This window comes from Musa acuminata, chromosome BXJ2-10 (genome assembly GCF_036884655.1).
Source record: "Musa acuminata AAA Group cultivar baxijiao chromosome BXJ2-10, Cavendish_Baxijiao_AAA, whole genome shotgun sequence".
NCBI lineage: Eukaryota > Viridiplantae > Streptophyta > Magnoliopsida > Zingiberales > Musaceae > Musa > Musa acuminata.
The window spans coordinates 36,795,292-36,820,906 of NC_088347.1; the positions used below are offsets into that span (position 1 = coordinate 36,795,292).

The following is a 25,615-nucleotide window of genomic DNA, read 5'->3' on the forward strand; positions in this document are numbered from 1 at the left end:
ATTTTAAAGATAGCTAACTACAGGAATAATATGCAATTAGCTATTTTTCAAGTTATATTATCATTTTTATTTTTTATATAAAATTTTAAATAATAATAATAATAATATTATTATTATTGAAGTCTGACACATATTAGATCCCGGCCCAAAAAGATTTTGAGTAATTTGATGCAGCTCTCAAACCTGACGAATGAGACTCCAATATAAAGGTAATTTTTGCTTCATATTATTTCAAAGCCATATACATCCGAAAGGATCATAAATTCTCAAATATAGTGTAACAACAGACGGACACCTATCAAAAAACCATGTTTTCTGATATTTTAAGATCAAACCGCGAATATATAGGCGATTTAACACTCATTCGACTTAAAACTTCAAATCCAATTTATGCCGTCGGTCGAGTCTTTGAATTCGTTTCTATTTCAATCTCCATTACACCTCATAAACTAACTGATCACCGCAACGAGGCCTCCAGAAAAAACAGGGTAAAGCAGCGTCAGGGCCAAAGCAAACACCGTGGGTGTAGCTGTGTTGGCGCCGCTGGGCCGAGGGGCGGCTGCGGGGTTGGGCACGACTCCGCCGCCGCTGCTGTTGCTGCCGCTGCCGCTGCTGCTGCTGCTGGTGGCGGGAAGAGGAGATGCGGCGGGGGAGACGGAAGGGGCAGCGGAGGAGGCCGTCCGCTTGGCGATCCTGACGTCCACCTTCTGGCCGGCGCTACAGTGGCCGGGAACGCCGCAGATGAAGAAGTGGTGGCCCCTGCGCTTCAGCGTGATGGAGTCATTGCCGGAGGTGTAGGCGGCGATGGGCGACGCCGCGTTGCACGCCTTGTAGTCCGCCTTGCTCACCTCCAGCACGTTGTGGAAGTTCTTGTTGTACTTGAACACTGCCACATTATTATGTCGAAAGCTAATTTCTTGCTTGGAAGCTTCACAGAAACATCGAGAGGAATATATACATATATATCTTACAAAGAATAAATGATGAAGACGGGATTCAAACTCGGCTAAACCAACAGCGTCAAACATAAATCACTTGTGACAATTGAACTTTTTCAAGTGATGATTTCGAGCATACACGTAAATAACCTGTGACAGCAAGCTTCTCTTTCGAAGCATCATGAGTAAATCGATGAACAGAAAGCTAATGTAAAGCAGGTTTGAACTCGTTTGCCACACATGGTGAACAGTATATAAGATAAAATATTGGCCGTAATCTAAATGAGCAGCATATTCTTCTCTAATGTAGAAACCTTGAAAGCATTTTCCATTAACGAAGAACCTAAGTTTAAGAAGAGAAAATCCAGTACTCGAAGAAATTTTGATCTTTTAGAGAAGAAGAAGAAGAAGTGGAACGAAGAGGTAATTAAGGGAGGAACTCGCCTATGGTGTCTCCCATATTGAAACTCTTGGAAATGGCCCAGGCGGTGTAGTTGGGACTTCCCAAGATGGTCCAACCCACCACATCCCCGACGCTGTAAACCGCAGCCTCCGACAGCCCCGCGCCGCCAACAATGGAAACGAGCACGACAAAGATGGACATCGCCATGGCCTTCTCCATGGGAGGCAAAGAGGAGGAGCTGTAGGAAGAGGGCAGAGAGAGAGAGAGAGAGAGAGGGGAAACGAAAAGGTTTCTTGTCACCCTCTCCTCCCTTTCTCGCGTGCGTTGGTGCACTTATAAAAGCTCTCACACAACCACATGCCCATAATTCCTTGCCAGAAGACCTTTCCTCCAAGGATACGTAAGAAGCGGAAAGCTGTAATCTTTTGTTTGGATGAGTGAAGCTAACGTAAACTTTCGCTCTCCCAAGTCGAGTGTCTCAGAGTCCTCCAATAGGACATCAGGCAAAGTCTGTTTCGGAGATTTGAAGTAAAACTCGACTCGTGATATGACGCAGTATTTCAAGATGCTGACCATTGCCGAGACAAACTGACGGAGCAAAACCTCTATTAAATCCAAAAGATTTGGAACGTGAAGTCTAAGATTCATGGCGGACCATATCATCATCACTTTCGTTGCTTCCATTTATTACTTGGGTCTGTGTTGGTCACTTTTGCTTCTTTGGCACTATTAAGTAGTCTTCTTCTACTAGCGGATGAAGAGGGAAAAAAAACCAAAAACACAGTACAGTTTTGGTTTCCAAAATCTGAAACCGATAATTCTGATTTAGTTTCGAATCGATCAAAATCTTAAACGATCAAATGCCCCTCTAAATGTGATAAATCAAATCCCCTTCTAACAATTGGAGGGATATTTTTTAATAAAAAAAAGATAGTATGAGATTTAACAAAATCGAAACCAAATAGTTACATGGCTATCATAAATATCTCCTCAAGAAGCACATACGCATGCACACACGAACGAGTGACAACAAGCTATACGCCAAAAAAGAGATGCATGCATTCTTTACTTCAAAACGACGTCTATGATTTGGTGTAACTGCCGAAAGATATGAAAATGCTCAGAAAACATAAGTGGCTGTTCGGACTGTGAAAATTGAGTACAACAAAGTTTGGCCGGTCGTCAAACAAAGGCTTCTTCGCACAACAATTGAGGTTTTAGCTCTCCTTAGATTCCCTCTAGCTGTCTAGATGACTCCCATAAAATTGTGTTTTAGCCTTCTCGATACTCGTTCCTTGAATTGGAACAATCGAGTCGAATGTAATACGTTTGTTTTCCTTCATATTTAAGATTCTTTATTAAGGACAAAGAGCACTTGATGTTACAAGTTCAACAAGGAATATGTGGTAAAACATGCATGCCACATCAATTACAGTGAGATGCCAATGTTAAAATAGAAAATAAATTTGATTGTCTAAACATATATTTATCCGATTGACTAAAGCGACAAACTAAAATATCAAGACATATAAGTACCATATAACAAAGTCTCTCTACTGCACAAACAACGGCATCAATTAGAGTGAGACGCCAATGTGAATATATTCAATGAGAAACAGGATCGTCATGCAACGTCAGAAAAAAAATTTCAAGCAAAGAGAACAACCAACAAATGGGTCATATATGCCATCAAAGAGAACTCGTTTAATTACTCGGGATGGAAAAATCTTCTTGCAAACGTCAGAATATCATTCCGTATCATACTTCCCATTAAAAACCAAAACATGTTCGATGCGACAGGATTTTATGATCATAAAGTAAGATTACTGAAAATAAGCAGAACATAAAAATTACCCAATAATGTAAGCAGAGGAAAAAAATATTCCCCTATCATCAAGCCAGTAATAGTGCTCAGAGTGGCATTGCCCCAAACTGGAGAGAGTAGGCACAGTCCAAATGTGATACAAACAAGCATACATATAAGGATTATACTAGGATATCAATCACCCAGTGACTACTACTACTCGGATCAGGCAACAATCTGAAGCCTTTCAGGACAAGCCCCAGACCCGAACATTCAGGATTATTCCTTTGGTGTAGGCAACAATCGGAGCCTTTCTTCAGAAGCTCCTTTTCCAGGATACCTTTCCTCCGCTAGAAGGGATTGTAAGTCACTTCCGTTTGCCAGGCTATTGAACTCTACGGATTTGGATGGAACTGCTGGATTGCGTCGCTGGCAAAAGGTCATAAGCCTCTTAACAGATTGAAGATATTTACGGGTGGTCTCATCATTCATGATATGGGCCACACTGTTTGTGTAGATCTTCTCACGAGCTGAACGTTCATGGATGCCAACCATGGTGACACCAATAGGCCATGGGGCATTTCCAATGGCCATCTTAATGTACTGATCCATTGCAGCCAGATAATCCCTTTTCATGCAGCACTCCACCACAACCAGTAAAGCTTGACGAATGTCATCTGGAAGTACCTACATTCAAAATTAAAACCATAATTCATGTTCCATGACAAGTTGAACCAATGTCGAGTATAGATTAGATAAGGTTGCATATGTGTATGTATATTCATGTTCCGCTTCCACTGCTAACAAACAGTACATCAAAGTATAGGGGAGAAATTTCCAGACCGAATGATAGGCAAACCAAATGTAATTAATGTATTAACATATAAATATTGAATTCTTGACATGCTGTAGAATCTACTACCACTAAGATAAAGCTACCAGATATCTAATTGCCTCTTTAATCTAGTGTCAACACATTAGAAACAAACTGTTGAAACAAGAGCACAAATATTACCAACTACACGGATACTTTATACAACAAATATGATAGGGAAAATAAGCATCAGCCTGAATTCTCTATAATTTCCATACAAAATGCAACTCAGTGGTAATAATGATTGATTTGATTCTATGCATATTAAGTTGATCATAAAACTAGCAGAAATAGACTTTAAGGAAGTCAATGGAAAAATTAGACTTGCCTTAATAAGATATAAGGAAAGAATAAAGAAATAACAGTAAGGGGTGAAATGCTAGAAATCCACTGAAATTATTGCACAACTTCTTGCCCAGATCTTTCTTTTCCTCTTCCCAGAAAACAGCATCGAAGCCGGAGGGCTAATGCACGCCTGTAGTTCTTCAGCTTTGGCCAGGATAGAACCAGCACTTGACATTCACCTAAATGATACAATCTGCAGTTACTAGGACCTCTCTCCCTCTGCAGTTACTATCACCTAAATGATACAATCTGGTTCATTTACCATGTCAAGCTATATTAGATCTATGATAATACGATGATTTCTTGTTAAGAATATTCGTTTGTGTATTCTTAGTGGTCCCTTACACAGTTTATTATTCGGAAAATGCATGACGAAGGAATTGCAGGTCATTTTGGTTGAGATAAAATATTTTATGGTTGGGAATAGCTTCTTTTGATCTAGCTTCATGAGAGATATAACTCAGTGTCGTAACCAACGGAAAGAAACATAATAATTGATTGTATAAAACATTGCTTATGCCTCATACCCCTTGGAACTTTAGCTTGGACTTTGTCCTTGGTTTACGATGAGCCATAAGGGATCATTGTTCGTTTTTTTTCTGTTATGGTGGATTGTATTGGCAAGATGGCTCATCTTACTCCCTGCATATCACAAATTTTGTGTTTTTTTTCAATGCATCACCCTCAGACTGGTGGGCAAACTGATATAGATGACCTTCTTTGATTTCTCTTCAATGTCTAATTGATGATCATATATCCACTTGAGACCTAGATTTGCATATGATATTCTATCAACAGGTTTGTTGGTAGCACATTTGGGAGAATCACTAGATATCAATCTTGAAAATCTACTGATCTAATTCCTATTCCTACACAAACTAATACCTAGTGAACATGCTGATTCATTTGCTAAACACATCCAATACTTACATGCAAAAATTTACAAAAACAAATAATTTAAAAAATGAATTATAAAGTCTAATACAGTTGTTCATCACAGGTTACAAAATTTCAGGGGAGATATGGAAATAATGTGAGTTCAACATGTGAGGTCTCCATCAGCTCCATGACAAAAACTTTGGCCTTTATAGCTCAAATGCCTATAAACTTGACCTTCCACTAGATTTTGGCATTAGCCAACTTATCAACATTGATAACTTTAACACTTTATAATAAGCCACAAGAAATATTTTAGTTAACTTTCCAATTATCCAAACTTCACCTTTTTCATTGCTTCTGAGTCTAATATCTTCCCACCTATACCACCTTATATAGAGAGAACAAAACAAATAAATAAAATATATCTTGGATGAACAACAAGCCTCCACTAGCAATGGAAGTATCAAAAGTTTCTTATCAAATGGAAAGGATGATCGAATTTAAATCCACATTGACCACAAAAGAACTGCAATAACACGACCCTCAACTCTATGAGTGATACAGCACCATCCATTCATCAGAGTGAATTAAGTGTTGCTGGAAATCAAGACACTTTTCAGGTCTATACTTGTATGGAAGAAGGACAAAACTAAATCCCTTTGGATCCATGATGAACATGGATTCAGGTTTGGATTCCACTAACATGTTTTAATTTTAATCTAGTTATTTTTTGTCTTCGAAATAATTTTGTATGTTAGAGGTGCCTTTTGGAGTATTATAGATATGGTAGCATCCCCAATATTTAGGCCTCTGTTTTCCAGATTGATCCAGAAGAAAAAAAAAGTGAAGAAAAGAAATGGACAAAATACCGAGCTACAACAAGTGAAAGACTATCAAACATCAAAAGGAAGATTATATGCCAAGATGAATCTGGAAACTTATCTTCCCCAAAGAAAAAATATATAAACTATTAATGTCTTAATATAATTGTATTTTTCGTCATTATTATTTTCATTTGGTTGTAGCGGTTGAGGCCTATAAAACTGATCAAAACATGTTACAATGGGATCATCTGTTATAGATTTATTTTTCCACGCAAGATGTTTAAGTGGTGTGAGGTCATGATTTTCCCCAAACATGAGTTTGAAGGGCCTGGAGCAAGTTAAAAAGTATCTGTACCTGTCTCCTCTTTTTATAGACTTTTGATTGTGCAACATAGATGATGCTCTAAGCTTATCAATAAACAAATTCATAAACAGAAGAAAAACATATACATATAGTTCACCTAACCAAGATACCATAACCACTCACATCCGCTTAGGATTTAAATCTTAGGATGCACTCAAACTGAGACAAAATCCCTAGACTGTCTAATAAATTTTCATACCATCAAAGTCTAATATAGTCATACTAGATCAATACCTATTCAGTTGTATATGACCATTTGGCTAGGGGTTCCAATGTTCCTACAATTAATTGCATTGGACATGATGACTCGCATAGAAAATTAGTAGAGTTACTGTAGAGGCTAACTTACGATCAACACTATTTAAGGCAATTCATCGATGCAAATAATTTGGAGCACTAATAGACATAAGTTATCTTTCCTATCTAGCAGTAGATGTTTTAAAGGGGGTTCCACGATGACCAGTTAAAGCTCCGAAAGACGTAACCAGATAAGAGTGGTAGATTGGAGACCAACTTGATCATTTCACTAAATCTGGTTTGCTTTGGCTTGGTCATATATTCCAACTATTTATTAAAAGCCACATGATTCTTTTCCTTAACTGATATCCAACAACGATATCAATAAGAATTCGAGACACGATATCCTTTCCTATTACATCACAGTGTTAACAACACATTATAGCAAGAAATAGCTCCAATTAAACAATAATAAAAAAGTTCTTGTATGATCAGACTTCAATATACGATATCTACAGTTAGGCTAAAGAAACAATACGATCTCCAAAGGAATGCAGTAACGAATTTAGTGGAAAAAACAAAAAATTAAATACCTTCTTCCTTCATAACATGAAGGGCAGATTCAGACAGAATCAGAAAACAAGATTTAGCAAGTTAAACAACACTAAGAACCTTAAAATAAGCAAGTACATTGTTCAGGCACAAAGTAACTAAATTCGCATAGTAAAATTCTAACACCAAGTCCATACCTTCTTCCTACAGAACTTGAACAATGGGCTCAGATAACGAGCACACTGCTTAAAAGTAGCAACCATGGACTTTCCCTTGGCTGTTCTTTTCTCTGCCTCCGCCATCTCGTTCAATTCCTGGTTCCACTCATTCAACAGCCTCTTGAAGAAAACAAGAATTTTATCCTCGTCGCAAAGATCCTCAAACTTCGCCTTCATCCGCTTTAAGTCCTTGTCGGTGTCCACACCCGAGGAACCCCCATCCCCGCTCAAATTCTTATCCCCATCCCCATCCATCCCATCATCCTCCAACCTGTCTCCATCATCTCTCTTGCCCTTCGTCCGGTCATGCAAGAACGAAGATGTTGAGCCCGATTTCTGCCGCTTACGGAGTTCGTAAATGTCCCGAAGGAAGTCGTTGGTCTGTCCCTCGGTCATGTCGCTATCGATTTCCAAGATGCCGGACTTGAGGGTGAGCTTAAGGCGATCGAGGCGAGCGTCATCATCCTCGCCGAAGAACGTGATGGGCTGCTTTAGAATCCGAAGGCGGCGGATGACTTCCTGGCGGGGAAGGACGAGGTCGTCGATGCGTTGCTCTTCGGATAGGGTTTCGAGGGTTTTCTTGGAGGATGCCACAGCCGCGGCGGAGGCGAGGGCCGGGGGAAGGGAGTTACCAGGGTTTGCGTCGAGAGAAGACGACGAGGCATTGGCGGTTGAGGAGGAGGCGGCAGGGGAGGAGGAGGAGGAGGAGGCGGAGGTGGAGCGGAGGGATTTGGAGAGGAGGTCGCGCTGCTCTTCGTCGCGGAGCTTTTGGATCGTCTTTTGGTCGATCTCGGACCGCTTCAGGAGCTTTCGGCCGCCGAAGTCGGATTGCAAGCTCTGCCGTTTCTTCTGGAGTTCTCGCTTCAGCAAATCCATTAGGGCTCCGTTTCTCCCCCCCCCTTCCTCTCGTGGAAGATAGGAAAAGAGACGGAGAAGGACTAAATAATATCCCTTTGGTATGGTATAATTTATTTTGGGCGAATTTTCGAAAATAATCTGAGAAATTCTCGAAGAGCATTTTAACTTTCGAAAATTATAACTTTTGAAAATGACAAAATAACCCTCTAACAATTCTTATATTTTCTTCTTGACGACTGCATCTGTCTCTCTCCTCCCCCCCCTTATTAACCTTCTTTCTCCATCTTTTTAATAAACGATGAGCATTTAATCCAAAACTTAGATTGTAGATTGTTTCAAAATATATTAGATAATTTAGCCCCCATTTGATTTCTACCTAGTAAATCATTAAAAAAAAATCGTTATGCTTGAGTTATATTCACTGACATATTATATTAAAAAATATATTAGTTTCTATATAAGATGATCCTAAATATTTATAAAACTAAAAAACATAAAACAACTCAAATTATAATAAAAAATATTATTATTTTCCATAATTTATCATTAATTATCCAAAAAAATTACACTCCAACTACACTCAAGACATGTTAAAAAATATATTAATTTCTATATAAAATTATCCTAAATTCATCATAAAACTAATTATAAAATCTAGCATTTCTTATTTTCTACTTCTTATGTAGACTTAGTTGCACTTGAAATTGTAATAAGTTAAATTTGATTACTTAACTTATTTTAAAATTAATATTTTTTTTATATTTTTTTAAAGATAATTAATTATCAAAACTTTAAGAATTCTGCTAGAATATGATTATAACAAAATTTTTAATATGTTTTTTTTTATTTTATGATGAATTTAAAATATTAATATATTATTAATAAGTTTTATTGTAACTTGAGTGTAGTAAATCAATTATAATTTGAGTATAACTTAAATGTAAGGGATCTGATCTCGACCCAATCTAAAGGGATCTAATCCGAATTAATTTGATTCGAACCGAACTGCCCTGTGGATCGATTGAGCTTAAAATAATTTGGTTGAGGGATATTATTAGAATTTTTAAAAGAGTAACTTTGGTAAAAATAAAATATGAAGGCTTCATTTGGTAAAAGCCCTTTCAATATATAATCCAAATAAATAATATTAAATAATTTACTGATATATATCAATTTATATAACTAATAATAAACAAAATATATTAAATTATTTAAAAAATTCAAAAAAAATATATAAACAATAAATTTAAAACTAATTTTTATAACTATAAAGTCAAGAGTCATACAATAATAATATTTGTATATTTTAAAAATGAAAGAGTAAAATTTTTAAATTCTTAAAATATTTTTAAGAAAACTTAAAATAAATTTGAATGGTTAATATGGCCATTATTTTTTATTTTTAAGTTTCTAAAAATAGTTTATTTAGTGATTTTGACACTTAAAAAGTTATAATTACTCTAAAAATATCAAAAAATATATCATCTTAATATCATAAATAATTTAATTATTTAATATAATTAATTTTTTTATATTAATATTTTATATATTGATATTTTTATAAATTTATGATTCTTCTATAGAGCCTAAAAATATCTCAAAAGTTAACATGAAATAAAAGAGTATGGCCCAAGAGACATATCCTTTCATTATGTAACACAAAAAAATAATTTTAAAAATTTTCAAGTTTTAAAATTAAATCCAACAATCTTTGCAAACTTCAAATTTTTAACGATTAAAATTTTTAAAAAATAATAAATAAAAATAAAATAGCAAAGTGACTACTAGATGCTAATCTCGAACTATGTTCCATTGATATAGATTTCTACCATTACATATAATATATACGATTAGTCATAGGGTTGTACTTTAGTGGTCCTACATAAATCTTTATTTTTAATTAGAGTTTTTAGTGATGCCTAATTCTCTAGTTGTAATTAGATATCTTTGTATAAGAGAGCTTGTACTAGCGATGTGTGTAGACTCATATCTTATAAAAAATATCGTGTCCAGTCTTTTTTATTGTTAAAACTCTTATTTTATCATTAGGCGGGAGCAATAAACATGGAGATAGAGATTGGTGTTAAACTTTATTTATATACTAATGTGCTATTTATCTTTCAATACACTTCTTAATCGATCTATTATGAGATTGTTGTTCCCACATTAACCCTCTCTCAAAGGATCTTCTATAAGAAAGGTAAAGTTCTCGTAGTTAAAAGATTCATTATAGACTAAACCATCTCCCTCAATGATATTAAGATAATAAACTTTTTATTTATTTATTTATGATAGTTATTATGATATATTGTACAATCATTTTTTTTAATGATTAACATCGACGATAAGAATAAACACATATAATCATGAATCATATATTTAATTAATTGACATATATACTCAAAATGTGAATCATTAATATGTCAACAAAGTGCAAACAAATTTAATTTATATATAAATATAACTAAGATGCGTAAGGTCATCACATTTGTAATAAAATTGGGAATCGACTTAGGAAGCATCACATTTATTCTCGTACAAGAGGAAAACGATGCGTGCTGTCCAAACGAAGGACATGCGGCTAATTTCAAATGCATGAAAGGGTAATCTTTAGCAATGTTTTCCACCGTAAATGTTGGTGTGTTGTTCATCAGCAGTCAACCGAAGTCTCCCTATAAGATGAACATGTAAAAAAATAATATATGTGGTATATAAAAATGAGAAAATATGCACATAAAAAAAGAGAAAAACATACACACGCGATACAAAAATCCTATTGTTTGTGAAGATGCTACTTGTTTATAGAAACTGTTTTTTGCAACAAAATGACCATGGATAAGAATGATCATTTATTGTTTATACAAACTGTATTTTCCAACAAAATGATCATCGAAAAGAGATTCATAATAAAAATCGAAATGAATGGTCCACTTTCTCATTTGTAAGATTACTTCATGCGCGGTAGTCAGATGAATAGTTCACTTTCTCATTTGCACCGAGCAACAGTTTGTGAAGATGCTCTCGAATGTGTCGCAGTACTGCAGTCAACATATCACGAGCGTGTGCTTCCATTCCATGAAGATGAAAGAATCCATGGAAACGCCATTGCTTCTTTCTGCAGTCACAGGACAAAGGAGTGAGACGAGCCATGAAAGAATCCTGAAGAGGTGTGTTTGGCCCGTACTCATCGCATCAGTAATCACGTTGCTTTGCCTTAGATTTAGTATCTTGAGAAGAGCATGAAGATTCCAAACACAACTGAGTAGTTGTTGTGGACCAAGTTCTATTGCTCAACAGAGAAACAATAATCGACTCCAGAAAGAAAAATCAACCCAGTAAATGACCTCGTTTAGGAGACTGTTCTAACAGTGACGGAATCGTCGACTCCCTCGTTAGTCCTGTAACTTGTGTATCATTGTCCATAAATAGGACGAAAGCAACGTCGACGAAAACTTCAAGGGGAAGCTCGACGTGCTCCCTTCTCACCGCGATCCCCGCGGTCCGGGTTTTGTCGGAGCACAAGCAGCGTTGCATGTCCCGTTCATGAACAGTCTCAGAAGTGGGGCGACCGTGACGACGAGAGAGTGCATGGCGATGAGCGGAAGGAACAAGGCCGCACCCGCACCAGACCACCGCGACAGGCGCTCGGAGGTCGACCGACAGCACAGTTAAAGACACCGGCCAAGCAGATGAGCTCGGTCAGGCCCGGAGAAAGACGAGTAGAACAAGAGGACAGTCCACCAGCAGACATGCCTACAACAAATGAGACCACACTAATGGTGACCGATACGAGGGGCCGAGAGTGTCCGGCTGGAGTCTCATCAATTGACGTCGGCTTGTACGAGACCCAAAAGCCTGTCCTCGCTCTACGCGACGGACAACGGCGGTCGGTGGTGGATGTCGTCACAGGTTTAGGGCTACCTCAAGTACGCAATAAAAAGATTCTTTTCCTACCTAAATTAATGGCAAAAACACTGGTGATGGATTCTATATGTACGACCGACCAGATTCTAACTGAGCTGGATGTATATGCATATTATCTACTAAAAAGAATAAAATCATGTTCGACTCAAGTTACGTACAATTATTTTGTCTGACTAAATCTAGCTTTGAATTGCCAACATCTGCGATTTGGCACATCAAAATCTATGTCGGGGGAAGAGAAACGACTGTCACTTTATTATCATAATAATGATATCCTTTCTTTTTCACTTTATAAAAACATACAATCTCTTTAGAAAATGGTTTTTATTCTCAGAAAATTTCTCTCCCTAATAACTTTCTCTTTTAACCTACTAATATCACTACTCTAATTTGTTTGCGGTCCAGTTGTTAAGCCATCATGACGTTGTCGTCCTATTCATTTAGCATCTTCTTCTCATCGGACTGAAAAGTATCCTATTTAAGTTCAACGATCGTTGGCGTGAAGCAAGTGAATCTACTAAGGACAAAAACAGTGATTGATTTCCTTCTCGGCTCGCCTTTTAAAATATTTATTAGTTTTTCAAAATATCTAAATCAGAAATGAGGGTTATGTTAAATTAGCACGCCAAATGGACCATAAAATGTCCCCAAAAAACTTTGAAAGATTAATGTCATGACAGGATAGTTAGCATGCTAATTTTATTGAATCTAAATTATTGATCTTTTATAACAAAAAATTTATAATAAGACTACTGGCTTATTAGTCTTCACCTCACAAGGTATCAAGTTAAAAAATCTTTTATAACAAAAAATTTAAGAAACATCATAAGTCAAAAAATATATGTAACCATAAAAATCATTGTATACTATGTATAATGTAAAAAAAAAATTTATGTTAGGATTGAAATCAAATAACATTAGATCGGTTTTACGATACATATGTCATTTGAAAAATGATCTCTATGTGATATGTAAAAGCATTGTCTTTAGATTCAAAACCGTTGTCAATTTGTAACGAGAACTAGACTTTTCTTTTCATCTCTTCATATCGACTACTTAGATTAATGATTTAAGGAGTTGAGAGAAAAACTATAATATCTTAATTGTATCCTATATGAGATACGTTCATTTAGTCCTCAAATGTCCTGTCTATTTATAGACGGTCTAGGATAAATTATTAGGAGAGTTTATTCTTTTCTATTGGATAATATCTATCATCAAAATTTAATTAATTCTATTATATATCTTGTTCAATTATAAAGGATAACGTAATCTAATAATATAATTCCATTTTGAACTTATCTATCGTTTGGATATTGCAAGTCGTGATTCACTAGATTAAAAAATATTTTAAGAATTTTTTTGTCAAAAAAATTTCAAACACTAGAGACCTCAATCTTCTTAGCTGAGACACTGCCACCACCTGGAACTTTCCTTTCCTTTTATTTTATTTTATTTGGAGATTCACTTATTGCGACAATTTTCTTGTTGGATTTACTGCATTCTTCCTATCTGATTACAAAGGACAACCAACCACTACAACTGTACACATATTTCTTACCTCGGATCTATATGAAAATTTATCGTGATTTCTCTTTTTCGTTGTTGTTTTTATCGGAAATTAGTACATCACCGACTTCCTACTTCTAACCATCTTTCTACCCTTTGTATTGTGGAAATGCATAATTATTTTCTATGCAATTAGGATTCTGACAACATGTCTTTCGATTGTTCTTTTTCTCTCTCCCTTTTGTCATTCTGTATAGCACACTACTGGACATCTCCTTTCGCTTTAAGAATCTTTGGTCTCCTAATAAATGACTTTTGGAAAGGAAGGATTTGGATAAAAAAGGTGCTACCATCTTTAGGGCAATTATTAATAGTAGAAGGATTTGCTGGCTGGTTTGGAAGGCCACAAATTATGTTGCTTTTAATGGTAGAAATGTCTCTCCTAATTTCATTACTTATTAAATTATTATTTCGATAAATTTATTATGTTTTAAGGAGAAAAATAGTATGTTGGTTTTCTTATAATTATATTTTTGCATATCGAGAGTCAATGTAAGACACTTATAATTAACTTTTAAACCCTTAACGATTCAACGGGATCTTTAGATTCTATCTAAGATATTTCAATATTGAGGTTGATAACAAATTTATCATAAATATATTAGCCTAAAAGATCATGCTCCCACAAAATTTTAAGTTGTCGTCTTTTGTGGGCTTTTAAATTTTTTATATTTTTCATAAAGGCAATCAATGCACATATTAAATTTGTGCTCTCTATCAAATCTTCCTTTTTATAGATGAATCAATAGTCTCATCCTTTCTTAGTATATCTAAATAAGAAATACTTTTTTTCTGAAAAAAAAATTCATTCATTAAGTTTCAGGGAGATGACCTTATTAATTTTTTTTTAATTCTTTTTTTCTTAATATCCCAAGTTTGTTTAGCTTCTTCTTAGCACTAAAATTTTTGGATTAGATAGATTCACTCACTCTTTATTGAATGTAGTTATTAAAAACACTACTTACATCTGTTTTGATATTCTCCTTATAGAGCACAATAACACTGTTTTGATATTTTATTTATAATTTTTTTTGTTATTGTACTGTCCAATCTTTTTCGTTCTCTCGACATATGAGTATTCAATACATCCTTAGTGATCTTATGAGATAAATAAAAATCATAATATTCACATTCAAAGACAAGAACATGGTTGCGAGTTTACACAAATACAATGGGATGATATTTTCATTCATTTAACTTTGCAAAGCTGAACATACAACATCCAAAATTATGTATTTTAAATTATTAAGTCGAACAAATGATTGATAAAGAGGAAGATCCTGAAATGCAATTAGTTTAGGAAGACATGATTAGATTCAGGATCGCCAATCCATATGGTGTTTTTTACTACGACACTTGTGTTGACACCCTCTACCCGTCATCTCCCATTCCTTGGAACATAAAGGCCACAAAAGAAATAAATACACACAAAAAGGCCAGCTTTCGATTAATTATATATTAAATCTAAGTAAGATAATGCAGCTAACGTTTTGTCGAAGAACACATGAGATTACCTTTTTTTCTCTTTTGTAATGGTTCATTGTGTATTCAATGAGGAAAAGCTAATATGTCTAGATTCATCATTTCAAGCAGGAAAAGAAAAAATTACTGCGACTTCCTCAACCTTAGTTGTGGATACATATTACTAGTAAACATATAATACAATAAAAAAGCCAAAAAAAAAAAAAAAGAAATCCAAACTCATGAACTCTTTGCCCTCCTGCAAACATATTCAGAAAAGTTATACAGTTATATAGCTTGGAATTATTCAGATGCTGCATCCAACATCTATCAGTGACTGTTGCTTTATTGTTTCATGCAATGCAAACTTTAGTGGCTTTTGTGGATTCTTCTTTTATCTCCGATCAGTGTGTAAAAGTTTCTTCAGTGTTTGTCATCGAGGCATTGAGTTTACTTCTCGGTGCTGTTTGAAACTTTTTACTGCACATCGGAGGCAATCCCACTACAGGTCTCCTTAGTTTGTCTTCATTAATTTAAGAGCTTTAATAATAATAATAATAATACATAATACATTTTGTAAGTTATAATTTCATATTAGTTTTCAAGTATGTCTAGTCCTACATCGATCGAGAAGTAAAGAAATTAATGTCTTATAGGTGTCAAAACTATATGTTTTCATCCAACTGTCTCAACTGTCTTACTATTATGCTAATAAAAATATTTAATCTCATATCGATTAAGAAATCGGGAACCAAGTACTGCTGAGAAGCATCTTTAGTCCATCCGAGAAGAGTAAGGAACCATACAAATCGATTCCAAATGAACAATTTCCTTTCAGCCCTCAAGACAAATAATTTATGGGGAAGTATACAGCTTTTGTGTTGGGTGTGGACTGAAACATGTTTGAACTTTCTTAGGTTTTCCTTCTGTGCACTTCATAATTTGCCTGCAGTTTGCTAGTTGACTAATGAATTAATGCATAGTAAAGTAGATAATTTTAGATTTATGCTAATCTGAATGTTGAAATGAGTTGTGTTCTGAAAATTTCAAAACCATCTTAGTTTTTTAAAAATAATGAAATATATCAGTAGGATTGATCCAAAATATGAAGGAGGCTTATTATAAGATAATGTTGTCTTCCCTTTATTAATTCTACTTCCTAAGATCTTTCTTGGTATGGGGGATTATTCCATTGAAATCCCAGAATTTACCAAACAGCTTTCACAGTCGCGAGGACTATGAATTCTCTTCTCAGACCAAGTGAAGCTTAAAAGAAAGAACAAGAAGCTCATGAAACAAAAAGCTGCAGAATCGTACTGCTTTGTGCTCTTGCGTTCCGACTTTTCCCGTTGCTTTCTTCGAAAGCACACAAACACTATCGGAATGGTAAAGGAATCCGAACTTTGGTAGCTTCAAACGGTCTCATCACATAAGGTCTAAGATTTATTGGTCGTATGTTTCATTATGTCTTGTGGGCACTCATCAACAAGGGAAAGAAAGAGCGTAAAATCGAAGGGCAAAATCGAATTTGACATCATCACAACAAGACAAAGTGGACGTCGACAATATACTACACGACATAAGCCAAAATGCACATATTGTTCGTACTCGTACATAGATATCATAGCCGTCGCCGCAGCAACTACCACAACAGCCCTGTGTGTGTTGTGAGAAAGAGATCTCACGTGGACTGCGAGAAAGGCCCGCATAATGCATGCAAATTATAATCATGGACGTAGCGATGCAAATTTGTGGATGCTTGTTCTTTGTTTCATGGCCTCATTTGTGGTGGGCTCAATATTCAGCTTATCCGGTCTCTCTCTCTCTCTCTGTTGAACACGTTTTGTGTTGGAAGTATTGGCAGAATCCTCACACCAGTAGATATCTGAATCATGATGTCCTCCTATGCTATCCCGGTGAGCTCCAAAAACAACACAACAAAAGATCTTTGATTCCGCGACTTGTATTCTGTCTATATATACATTCGATATCAGTGTTCCTTTTGCTCGAAGAGAACCTCTTGTGCAGTCCTTTCAGAATACAGAGGAAATGATATATAGGCTTCGAGTTCCCGACTGAGAAGAGAGAGAGAGAGACGTACAATGTTAGGCTCTCCATTGCTAGCTTCCCAGCAACCTTGCGATGGCACCACTGTCTCGTCGCCGCAACCACTCGTTTCGATTAACGATGCCACTAACGCCAAGAAAAAGCGAAGGCCGGTGGGCACTCCAGGTAAACCATCATACCACTCGATTGACATGTTACTGTGTGGTTATTTCTACGGATCGATTGAGGCTATGCCGATGCATAGATCCGGATGCGGAGATCGTATCTCTGTCGCCGAGGGCGTTGCTGGAGTCGGAGCGGTACGTGTGCGCGATCTGCAACCAGGGATTCCAGAGAGACCAGAATTTGCAGATGCACCAGCGGCGGCACAAGGTGCCGTGGAAGCTGCTGAAGCGGGAGGCATCGGAGGTGCGGAAGCGGGTGTACGTGTGCCCGGAGCCGACCTGCCTTCACCACGACCCGCGCCATGCCCTCGGCGACCTGGTGGGAATCAAGAAGCATTTCCGGCGCAAGCACAGCAGCCACCGGCAGTGGGTCTGCGACAAATGCTCCAAGGCCTACGCCGTGCAATCCGACTACAAGGCCCACCTCAAGACCTGCGGCACCCGCGGCCACTCCTGCGACTGCGGCCGCGTCTTCTCCAGGTGCGGAGAGACTTAATTCCGCAGTGAATTGGTTCTGGTTCAAGTTCTGTACTCTGCAACTCCATTCGTGGACTCTGTATTTGATTGCCACAGGGTGGAGAGTTTCATCGAGCACCAAGGCACATGCGCCGCCGGCCGAGCTCGAGCGGAGCTCCACATGTCCCAGCCGCCCGCGTGCCTGTCTAGGATGACCTCAAGCCCGAGCCCGTCGAGTGACACCAACTTCAGCCCCATGACGTGGCCCATCCTAATTAGAACGCCGAATCCGACGGCCGCCGTCTTCCTCACCCTGCCGGATCAACCGTCCTCGGCGCAACTCGACAAACATTGCACTCGGAACATCGAGCTCCAGCTCCTACCTCCATCCGGCAACCAGAATCTCGCCCTCTCCTCATCTGCATCGTCTCCTGCAACTGAAGACGCCGAAGTCACCAAATTGCAGCTCTCGATCGGGCCTTCTGCTGACCACGCTCCGGCCGAGGATCAACAATTGGCTGCCACTAGACTCAAAGACGAGACGATGGAGCAGCTAAAGCTCGCCATGGCCGAGAAGGTACTGGCCGACGAGGCGAGGCATCATGCGAGGCAACATCTCGGGTTAGCCCAGCACGAGTTCGAGACCGCTAAACGGATCAGGCAACAGGCACAGCTGGAGCTGAATCGAGCTTACGCCATCAGGGAGCACGCTCTGAAGCAGATCAACTCCACGCTGATTCACATCACTTGCTACGCTTGCAAGCAGCGGTTCCCGGAGAAGCCCGCAATGGCCTCCGAGGAGAACTCTTTCGTCGTGAGCTACATGTCGTCGGCGGTGACCGAGGGCGAAGAGGAGAACGAAGACCACGACCGTCAACAGAAGATCTCAAAATCGTAGCTTTCCAGTATTATTTGGATTCCTGTACTAATTGATGCATGTAAATTACCTTCAATGTTCGGTGTGCATGTCAAGAGCGTCAATGTGAAGTGCAACGTGCTTCTCTATGTGCAAGTGAGGTTCTTGATTAAGACAATGGTCAATTAATGATAGGCAGGTGTGCTTCCTTGTGTCTTTTTCTGGTCGCCATCTGATATCCAAACCCATCTTCTCCTTGTTTGTCTTGAGCAAATGAAACATTGGTTTTGGCTGGATGCTTGCAAACTATAGCTCATCGGGATGAACAGTGGCAGAGGAGAAGCAAGAACAATCGAAACAGAAGACCGATTGATGACTCAAATCCACTGGAGATAAAAGCTCAGAGCCAATTAGATAATACAAGTTGCAGCAGCAGCGCGCTTTTCGCGCTAGAATACAAAGTGAGAGGGGTGATGATGCGTGGGTTGGTGAGGGGTCAGAGCGTCTACAGTTGCTATCGTCCTTCCCACCTCGCACTCTTATCACAAGACGAACACAGACATCATTCATGATGAGAGCAGCAAAAATGCCATGGTATTCAGTGCCATCCTCGTCTCTCTTGTGCGGCGTTACGTGCACAAACACTCTGAATAAGGAAGCAGAAAGAGAAGTAGCGAGGGAAAGCAGCTCGGGGATGACATTAACGTGTGGAGTGATTGTGGTCATGAAACAAAGAGACAAGCAAAAGCTTCCAGCAAGAGGAGGCCCCCTCCTTTTTGTAGCCATTATAAAAAGCATTCATGAAATGCAATATTATAATGGTCTTAAAAAGGTGTGTAAACATGAATCATCTTATCAGCAAACAAACATATAAAAACGTCGAAGAGGAATCTGCAAACACTCACGGAACCTGCACAGATTACATCAAACCATGATTATAAATTTTCATCTCTCTCTGTCACAGATATTTATCCTCTTCTTTCATCACTTTATTCCTGCAATGCCTCTCTTTCTGATGTACTGAATCAGTCTTTATACCATCTGAACTCTTGATCCGGAAGTAATGACTTCCAAATTGTGCCCATTTAACTCAGAAAGGGAGACTAATCGATTAATGTTCTCCTCGTGTTAAAAGGCTGAAAGCTCATTGAGATTGGTTAAGAATAATCTAATTCTTTTCAGCCTGATTAAGGTGGCATATCAAATCTAGTTTCGAGTAGGTAATCAAAATGTAAAACCAAATCTAGGTCTATTCTGCTTGAACCAAATCAGTTGGCATCATCTGTTTGTATTTACTTTTTCTCTTGGGTGACCAGAGCATATCCACAGAATTCTCTCCATGAGACATGCCAAGAGATTCTGAATCAAACACTCGGTCCCAGAAATTGAAAGCAAGCAGTTGTACACATAAAACAAAGGTTGCAGAAAGAACCTGCAGCAACAGATGCCACACAGAAAACTGAAGCATTTGGATATATAAATAGAGAGTGACACTTATTCAACAAAATAATAAGATAGCACAGTTGCAACCATGTTTAGATCAGAATTATTGACCATCCCTTGCTTATGGAAAATAAAACCAAACTAAACGAATACAAAAATAACATCAAGAGAAAATACAACATCAAGAGAATGAAGATGGTTGCATATTTGGTCGAGGAAGAACAGCATCTCACATCATTGTCCAGACCATCATACAAGCAAGTTCCAAATTGAGAATACTGAACTACTCCTTCCATTTATGTTGTTGACCACCTTATTGCCTATCGATAGAAGATCTAGAAGCACTTTCTGTGCACGATGGAAGGACCGGACTCATCATATTCTGCTTTTGCAATCCACATCTGCAAAGGACAATAAAAGTTCATCAACAGGTGATCCCAATGCATGTTCAAAGAGACTAAAAAAACATGAAAATGAAACATTAACAGTAGCCAAGATAACAATTAAGAAAACAATTTCTTGTTGCACTACCAGATGATGGTATGTTTAGCCTTCAAAGTATGAGAAAGAATGATGTTATACAGTTTCAAGTAGTGTATACCTGCTGGAAAGTGCTAAGGGATGCCAAGATAGATCCACCAATCCAAACACTGTACTTCCTTTCCGGGGGAGCAACCACCTTAATCTTCATGCTGCTTGGAGCCAGCGCAGTGATCTCTTTGCTCATCCTGTCGGCAATGCCTGTGAACATGGTGGATCCTCCACTCAGGACAATGTTTCCATACAAATCCTTTCTTATGTCCACATCACATTTCATGATGGAGTTGTATGTCGTCTCATGTATGCCTGCAGCTTCCATCCCAATCATGGATGGCTGGAAAAGGACTTCAGGACAACGGAATCTCTCAGCACCAATGGTGATAACCTGCCCATCAGGCAGCTCATAATTTTTCTCCACGGATGAGTTGGTCTTTGCCGTCTCTAACTCCTGCTCATAATCAAGAGCAATGTATGCCAATTTCTCTTTGATGTCGCGAACAATTTCACGCTCAGCAGTGGTAGTGAAGGAGTAACCACGCTCGGTCAAAATCTTCATGAGAGCATCAGTGAGGTCGCGACCAGCAAGGTCTAGACGAAGGATTGCATGTGGGAGTGCATAACCTTCGTAGATAGGGACTGTATGGCTGACACCATCACCGGAGTCGAGCACGATTCCCGTTGTTCGACCGCTAGCATAAAGAGACAGAACAGCCTGGATGGCAACATACATAGCTGGAGCATTGAAGGTCTCAAACATGATCTGGGTCATCTTCTCACGATTGGCCTTGGGGTTAAGAGGCGCCTCGGTAAGAAGAACAGGATGTTCTTCTGGTGCCACACGAAGCTCATTGTAGAAAGTGTGGTGCCAAATTTTCTCCATGTCATCCCAGTTGCTCACAATACCGTGCTCAATCGGATATTTCAGGGTTAAAATACCTCGTTTGGATTGAGCCTCATCTCCGACATATGCATCTTTCTGGCCCATACCAACCATCACACCCGTATGACGAGGTCGACCCACGATGCTCGGAAAGACGGCCCTCGGGGCATCATCTCCGGCAAAACCAGCCTAATGAAGAAGAGAAAGTAGACGAAGCCATTAGCACTAGTTTCGAATTCTATCACAGAACGATGGACCATCTTCATCATGAAAGATGCACGAATAGTAGGAAGCTGAAACATGCTGAAGAGTATTGTCAGGAGAAGTTCTTCAAGTAGTACCTTAACCATTCCAGTTCCATTGTCACACACGAGAGGCTGAATATCTTCACCATCTGCCATCTTTTATATCTGGTAGGAAAGAGGAATGCCACGTTGGGAAGAAGAAGAAGAAGAGCCATTTATCAGACAAAAAAGAATCCATAGATAATTAGATCAGAACACCCAATATAAATTTGAAAGTTATCAAGAAGCTGATTCAACAAGTACTAGTAGCAATTCCGATACCCAATACTACTTGCAGGGAAGCTTAGTTAGCTACGACACAGCATTTCATGGTTAAACAACGACGAAGAACCACATCTGAAGGCATAAATCTACCCAATGTGACAGAACCCCAGTCCAGTCCCCAATCTGATCTTTAAGAATCATGAAGTGAAGTATTCATTAGGAGTTACAAGTCTCCTTGAACAGGTTATCCCACATACGTTCATGAAGTCCCAACTGCTACTTTATCTAGCAAATGGTGGGACTGATTCCTTAAATTGGCATAAGGAGACATGATTTAAAGCAGGTCAAATCATGAAAATTGGTAAAGAGATAAAACACCTACAGCGATCACCAACACATGAATCAAATTTGCATCTACAATTAAATCCAGACAATACAGAGCACAAGTGAATGTTGCGATTGGCAATGCGACCCATGCCATCATTTCTTCTGCAGAAGAGTGGCAACAGGAAAATGACTAACATAAGAATCCAACGGAAACTACAATTTACTGACACAAAAATGATTAGTGATCCGAAACCAAGAAACAACAAAATTAGGGCTTTCTTCGTTCATGTATTGATCCAAGCGAAATAGATGGGGCATTAAGCAAACATAATAAATGCAGAGTCGAGCTTGCAACCCAGGCTCGAGCATCAATATTTCTTCACACATTGGAATGCGAAGTTTCGGTCAGAAACCAATTACCAAACGGAAAAAGAAAGCGAAACAGAAGACGCAGCAGACGAACAAGAGATGGGAAGTACGGATATGCAGAAATCGAAACGGGTCGGAGACTCAAAAAGTCTTTGATATCTACCACGGAAAGGAAAGGACAGGCAGAACAAAACAACGAGGGAGCGATCTCCGACTTGCTTCTGGGATCTCCCTCTGCTTCTCCCCAACGCCTGAGCTCTTAATCTCTCTTGGTTCAAGGGATGGCGCGAGGTGGGGTGGTGGGAAGCCCTGTTCGCGCGCTGCCAAGATTAGAGCGCAACGCCCGGTTCTTCCGCCCGCCCCGCGACGCGCGTTGCGAACCGGTTCCGAAATCCACGGCTTAGATTCTCAACCGGTCCATGTATTTTAATCACATCCGTACACCTGGCTGACAATCTAAGCGAAAAGATTTTTGGAATATATGTTGAACAAAATATGGAGAGATCCCATAAAATCCAACCCAAGCAATTTAGTTGTCGGCATGCACACATTTTTTTCTTTTTTTGTTTCTATATGATCCATTCCGTCCAAAAATGCATCAAATTTTAATCACATTGGTAATTTACGTCGCATGAGAAGGTGGAAATCATAGTAATTAATGACGTCACCAATGGCAATGTGGAAAAACTTAAACATCTAAAAGTGATTGTGAAGTCGCAGTCCAATTACGTGGAATTGACATTACCAAAAATGTTGAGGTAAAGATAATATTAGGATAGGATCATCGAGTGACATTTTGATGAATATAATTAATCAATTTGATCTTTTTTGATAAATATGTACATATATGGTATCTGAATTATCATAACTATATCAAATAAAATATTTATTTCATTTTATTAAATAATTTATTTTGTATAAATATTTATATTTATAATATTAGTTGATGCTATTCAATTTATCTTAATTCATATTGAAGTTTTGCTTATATATATATATCTATATATATATATATATATATATATATATATATATATATATATATATATATATATATATATATATATATATATATATATATATATATATATATATATATATATATATATATATATATATATATATATATATATATATATATATATATATAAGATTTTTAGCATTTCTATTAACTTGGACATTTAATTTTTTTTAATATGATACATATTTCTGAATCGTTTATATATATTTCAAAATATTTTGAGTTAATTATATGAGTTTACTGATTAATCCACTAAATCACCCAATAACCTAGTGACCCGAGGGTCGGTCGGATAGCCTTTCATTTTGGTTATAACAATGGTAAGATAACTATTGTTTTAAGGCACATTTTGTTATTTTATAGTTTACTCAGATTAATGATTAATATGCATTTTGTCTAATCTAGTCCAAAATGTAAATGTTTAGTTTTACACTTTTGCATTACGACATCATTTAATCAATAATATGGATTTTATTTAATGCACAATAACATAGTTCTAGTTGTTTGAATTAAAATAAAATAAAAGATTTAATGTAATCTTTGTAGTATATGATTAATAAAATTGTGTGTCGAGATTTAAAAAATATACTAAAAATTTCTTGTGTGATGCACTGAAAATGATACAAATGTTAGATATAAGATCAAATAAATGCAAGTTAATGGTGCAAGAAATTATTAATCGTTTGGTTTTTTAAGATGAAGAAACAACTTGTGTTTTCAAAGTCAGTTAACGTAACTTTCTCTATCATAACCTAAGAATCTTAGTAAGAAGGTGAGACTTTTGTACATGGAAGAAACAACAAGCAATCAAGCAATCCAGAAAACACATGAAAGAAGACAGTTGAGGTAGAGATGAGGACTAGCAATCAAGCTTCAGACGTGAACTCATGGATACGTATGGAAAGCCAATTATGGGTCGGACAACATCCCACGAACACAACAAGCATCCATCAGTTGCAGGTGGTTTGTCCTGGGTGATTCGGGCAGGCGACGCCGCCGCTGCCACCGTTGCTGGGGTCATTCGTGCACGTCGAATGCCCTGATGGCGGCCCGGAGCTCTTCTCGAGGGCCGCCGAAACCTGGACTGTTGTGTCTCCCAGCCACCGTGGTTTTCCCAACGGCCTCGACGAAGACAGAGCGAGAGAACTCAGGATAACCAAAGCAAGCAGCCCCACCACGTCCAGCATCTTCCCTCCTCCTCGGACGCCGCCCATCTCCTCAGTTTCCTTCTGACGCTTGTCGCCTTTTGCTGTCGTGGTAGAGATCGATGGGTGGATACATAGGAGGTTTCTTTCCACTAACCAAGAACTTACCATCGAAGTTTCGTTCGCATTCGTCTTACTTGGAGTTTGGCACGAGAGGAGAGGGAGAGGGAGAGGGAGATAGGGAATGTCCTTATTGGTCAAATCAAAGAGGTTTTGACCAAAATGAAACGTATTGACTTGCGTTTCTTAGTAATATTGTGTGCTAAAGGTGCCCATTGGGTAGATGACAATTCTCATTCCAATTACGTAAAAGGACACAATACTCGATCAAATGATATGTAATCAACAGGACAGTATGTTTGATCACAACCATTTCTTTTGTTAGAGATAGAAAAGAAAAAGATGAATGTCTTTTGACGTATTCTTAACTCGAGCAAAAATAAAAACAAAGGGGTTTGTATCTCTTCTCCTTCTCCTGTTCTTACAGAATACTCATTAGATTACATCTAGCAAACACCTCTCCAATGG

The 25,615-nt window shown here is 37.9% G+C and overlaps 4 protein-coding genes across 5 annotated transcripts; 1 reads left to right on the forward strand and 3 right to left on the reverse strand.

The window, feature by feature from the left end:
- Positions 1 to 197: 197 nt before the first annotated feature.
- Positions 198 to 1,655, reverse strand: LOC103969587 (mavicyanin). Its single transcript, XM_009383166.3, has 2 exons — positions 1,383 to 1,655; positions 198 to 886 (listed from the first exon to the last, which is right to left on the reverse strand). Exons 1-2 carry the CDS (start codon positions 1,558 to 1,560, stop codon positions 450 to 452), a joined length of 615 nt encoding a protein of 204 aa, XP_009381441.2. The 5' UTR covers positions 1,561 to 1,655; the 3' UTR covers positions 198 to 449.
- Positions 1,656 to 3,168: 1,513 nt separating this feature from the next.
- LOC135625531 (uncharacterized) lies at positions 3,169 to 8,370 on the reverse strand. The gene is made up of 2 exons (XM_065130447.1): positions 7,418 to 8,370; positions 3,169 to 3,832 (listed from the first exon to the last, which is right to left on the reverse strand). The coding sequence occupies exons 1-2, from the start codon at positions 8,312 to 8,314 to the stop codon at positions 3,425 to 3,427; spliced, it is 1,305 nt and encodes a 434-aa protein (XP_064986519.1). The 5' UTR covers positions 8,315 to 8,370; the 3' UTR covers positions 3,169 to 3,424.
- Positions 8,371 to 17,268: 8,898 nt separating this feature from the next.
- Positions 17,269 to 19,007, forward strand: LOC103969589 (zinc finger protein SHOOT GRAVITROPISM 5-like). Its single transcript, XM_009383168.3, has 3 exons — positions 17,269 to 17,482; positions 17,562 to 17,961; positions 18,055 to 19,007. Exons 1-3 carry the CDS (start codon positions 17,353 to 17,355, stop codon positions 18,833 to 18,835), a joined length of 1,311 nt encoding a protein of 436 aa, XP_009381443.2. The 5' UTR covers positions 17,269 to 17,352; the 3' UTR covers positions 18,836 to 19,007.
- Positions 19,008 to 20,417: 1,410 nt separating this feature from the next.
- Positions 20,418 to 23,142, reverse strand: LOC135625893 (actin-like). Of its 2 annotated transcripts, none has more exons than XM_065131015.1 (4): positions 23,025 to 23,142; positions 21,998 to 22,066; positions 20,838 to 21,845; positions 20,418 to 20,637 (listed from the first exon to the last, which is right to left on the reverse strand). In XM_065131015.1, the coding sequence occupies exons 2-4, from the start codon at positions 22,055 to 22,057 to the stop codon at positions 20,572 to 20,574; spliced, it is 1,134 nt and encodes a 377-aa protein (XP_064987087.1). In that variant the 5' UTR covers positions 22,058 to 22,066; positions 23,025 to 23,142; the 3' UTR covers positions 20,418 to 20,571. The 2 variants fall into 2 exon arrangements, with proteins under 2 accessions (XP_064987087.1, XP_064987089.1); XM_065131017.1 differs by having other exon boundaries at positions 22,972 to 23,038.
- Positions 23,143 to 25,615: the final 2,473 nt, after the last annotated feature.

What these genes read in the sequence shown, in the direction of transcription:
- LOC103969587 (XM_009383166.3), bottom strand. Translation starts at nt 1,560, where the DNA reads ATGGAGAAGGCCATGGCGATGTCCATCTTTGTCGTGCTCGTTTCCATT. An exon ending in CAATATGGGAGACACCATAG is followed by an intron (nt 887 to 1,382) that starts GCGAGTTCCTCC and finishes ATAATGTGGCAG; the next exon opens with TGTTCAAGTACAACAAGAAC.
- LOC135625531 (XM_065130447.1), bottom strand. Translation starts at nt 8,314, where the DNA reads ATGGATTTGCTGAAGCGAGAACTCCAGAAGAAACGGCAGAGCTTGCAA. An exon ending in TCAAGTTCTGTAGGAAGAAG is followed by an intron (nt 3,833 to 7,417) that starts GTATGGACTTGG and finishes TTTTGAATGTAG; the next exon opens with GTACTTCCAGATGACATTCG.
- LOC103969589 (XM_009383168.3), top strand. Translation starts at nt 17,353, where the DNA reads ATGTTAGGCTCTCCATTGCTAGCTTCCCAGCAACCTTGCGATGGCACC. An exon ending in AAGGCCGGTGGGCACTCCAG is followed by an intron (nt 17,483 to 17,561) that starts GTAAACCATCAT and finishes GCCGATGCATAG; the next exon opens with ATCCGGATGCGGAGATCGTA. An exon ending in TGCGGCCGCGTCTTCTCCAG is followed by an intron (nt 17,962 to 18,054) that starts GTGCGGAGAGAC and finishes TGATTGCCACAG; the next exon opens with GGTGGAGAGTTTCATCGAGC.
- LOC135625893 (XM_065131015.1), bottom strand. Translation starts at nt 22,057, where the DNA reads ATGGCAGATGGTGAAGATATTCAGCCTCTCGTGTGTGACAATGGAACT. An exon ending in ATGGAACTGGAATGGTTAAG is followed by an intron (nt 21,846 to 21,997) that starts GTACTACTTGAA and finishes CTTCTTCATTAG; the next exon opens with GCTGGTTTTGCCGGAGATGA. An exon ending in CCCTTAGCACTTTCCAGCAG is followed by an intron (nt 20,638 to 20,837) that starts GTATACACTACT and finishes TGTCCTTTGCAG; the next exon opens with ATGTGGATTGCAAAAGCAGA.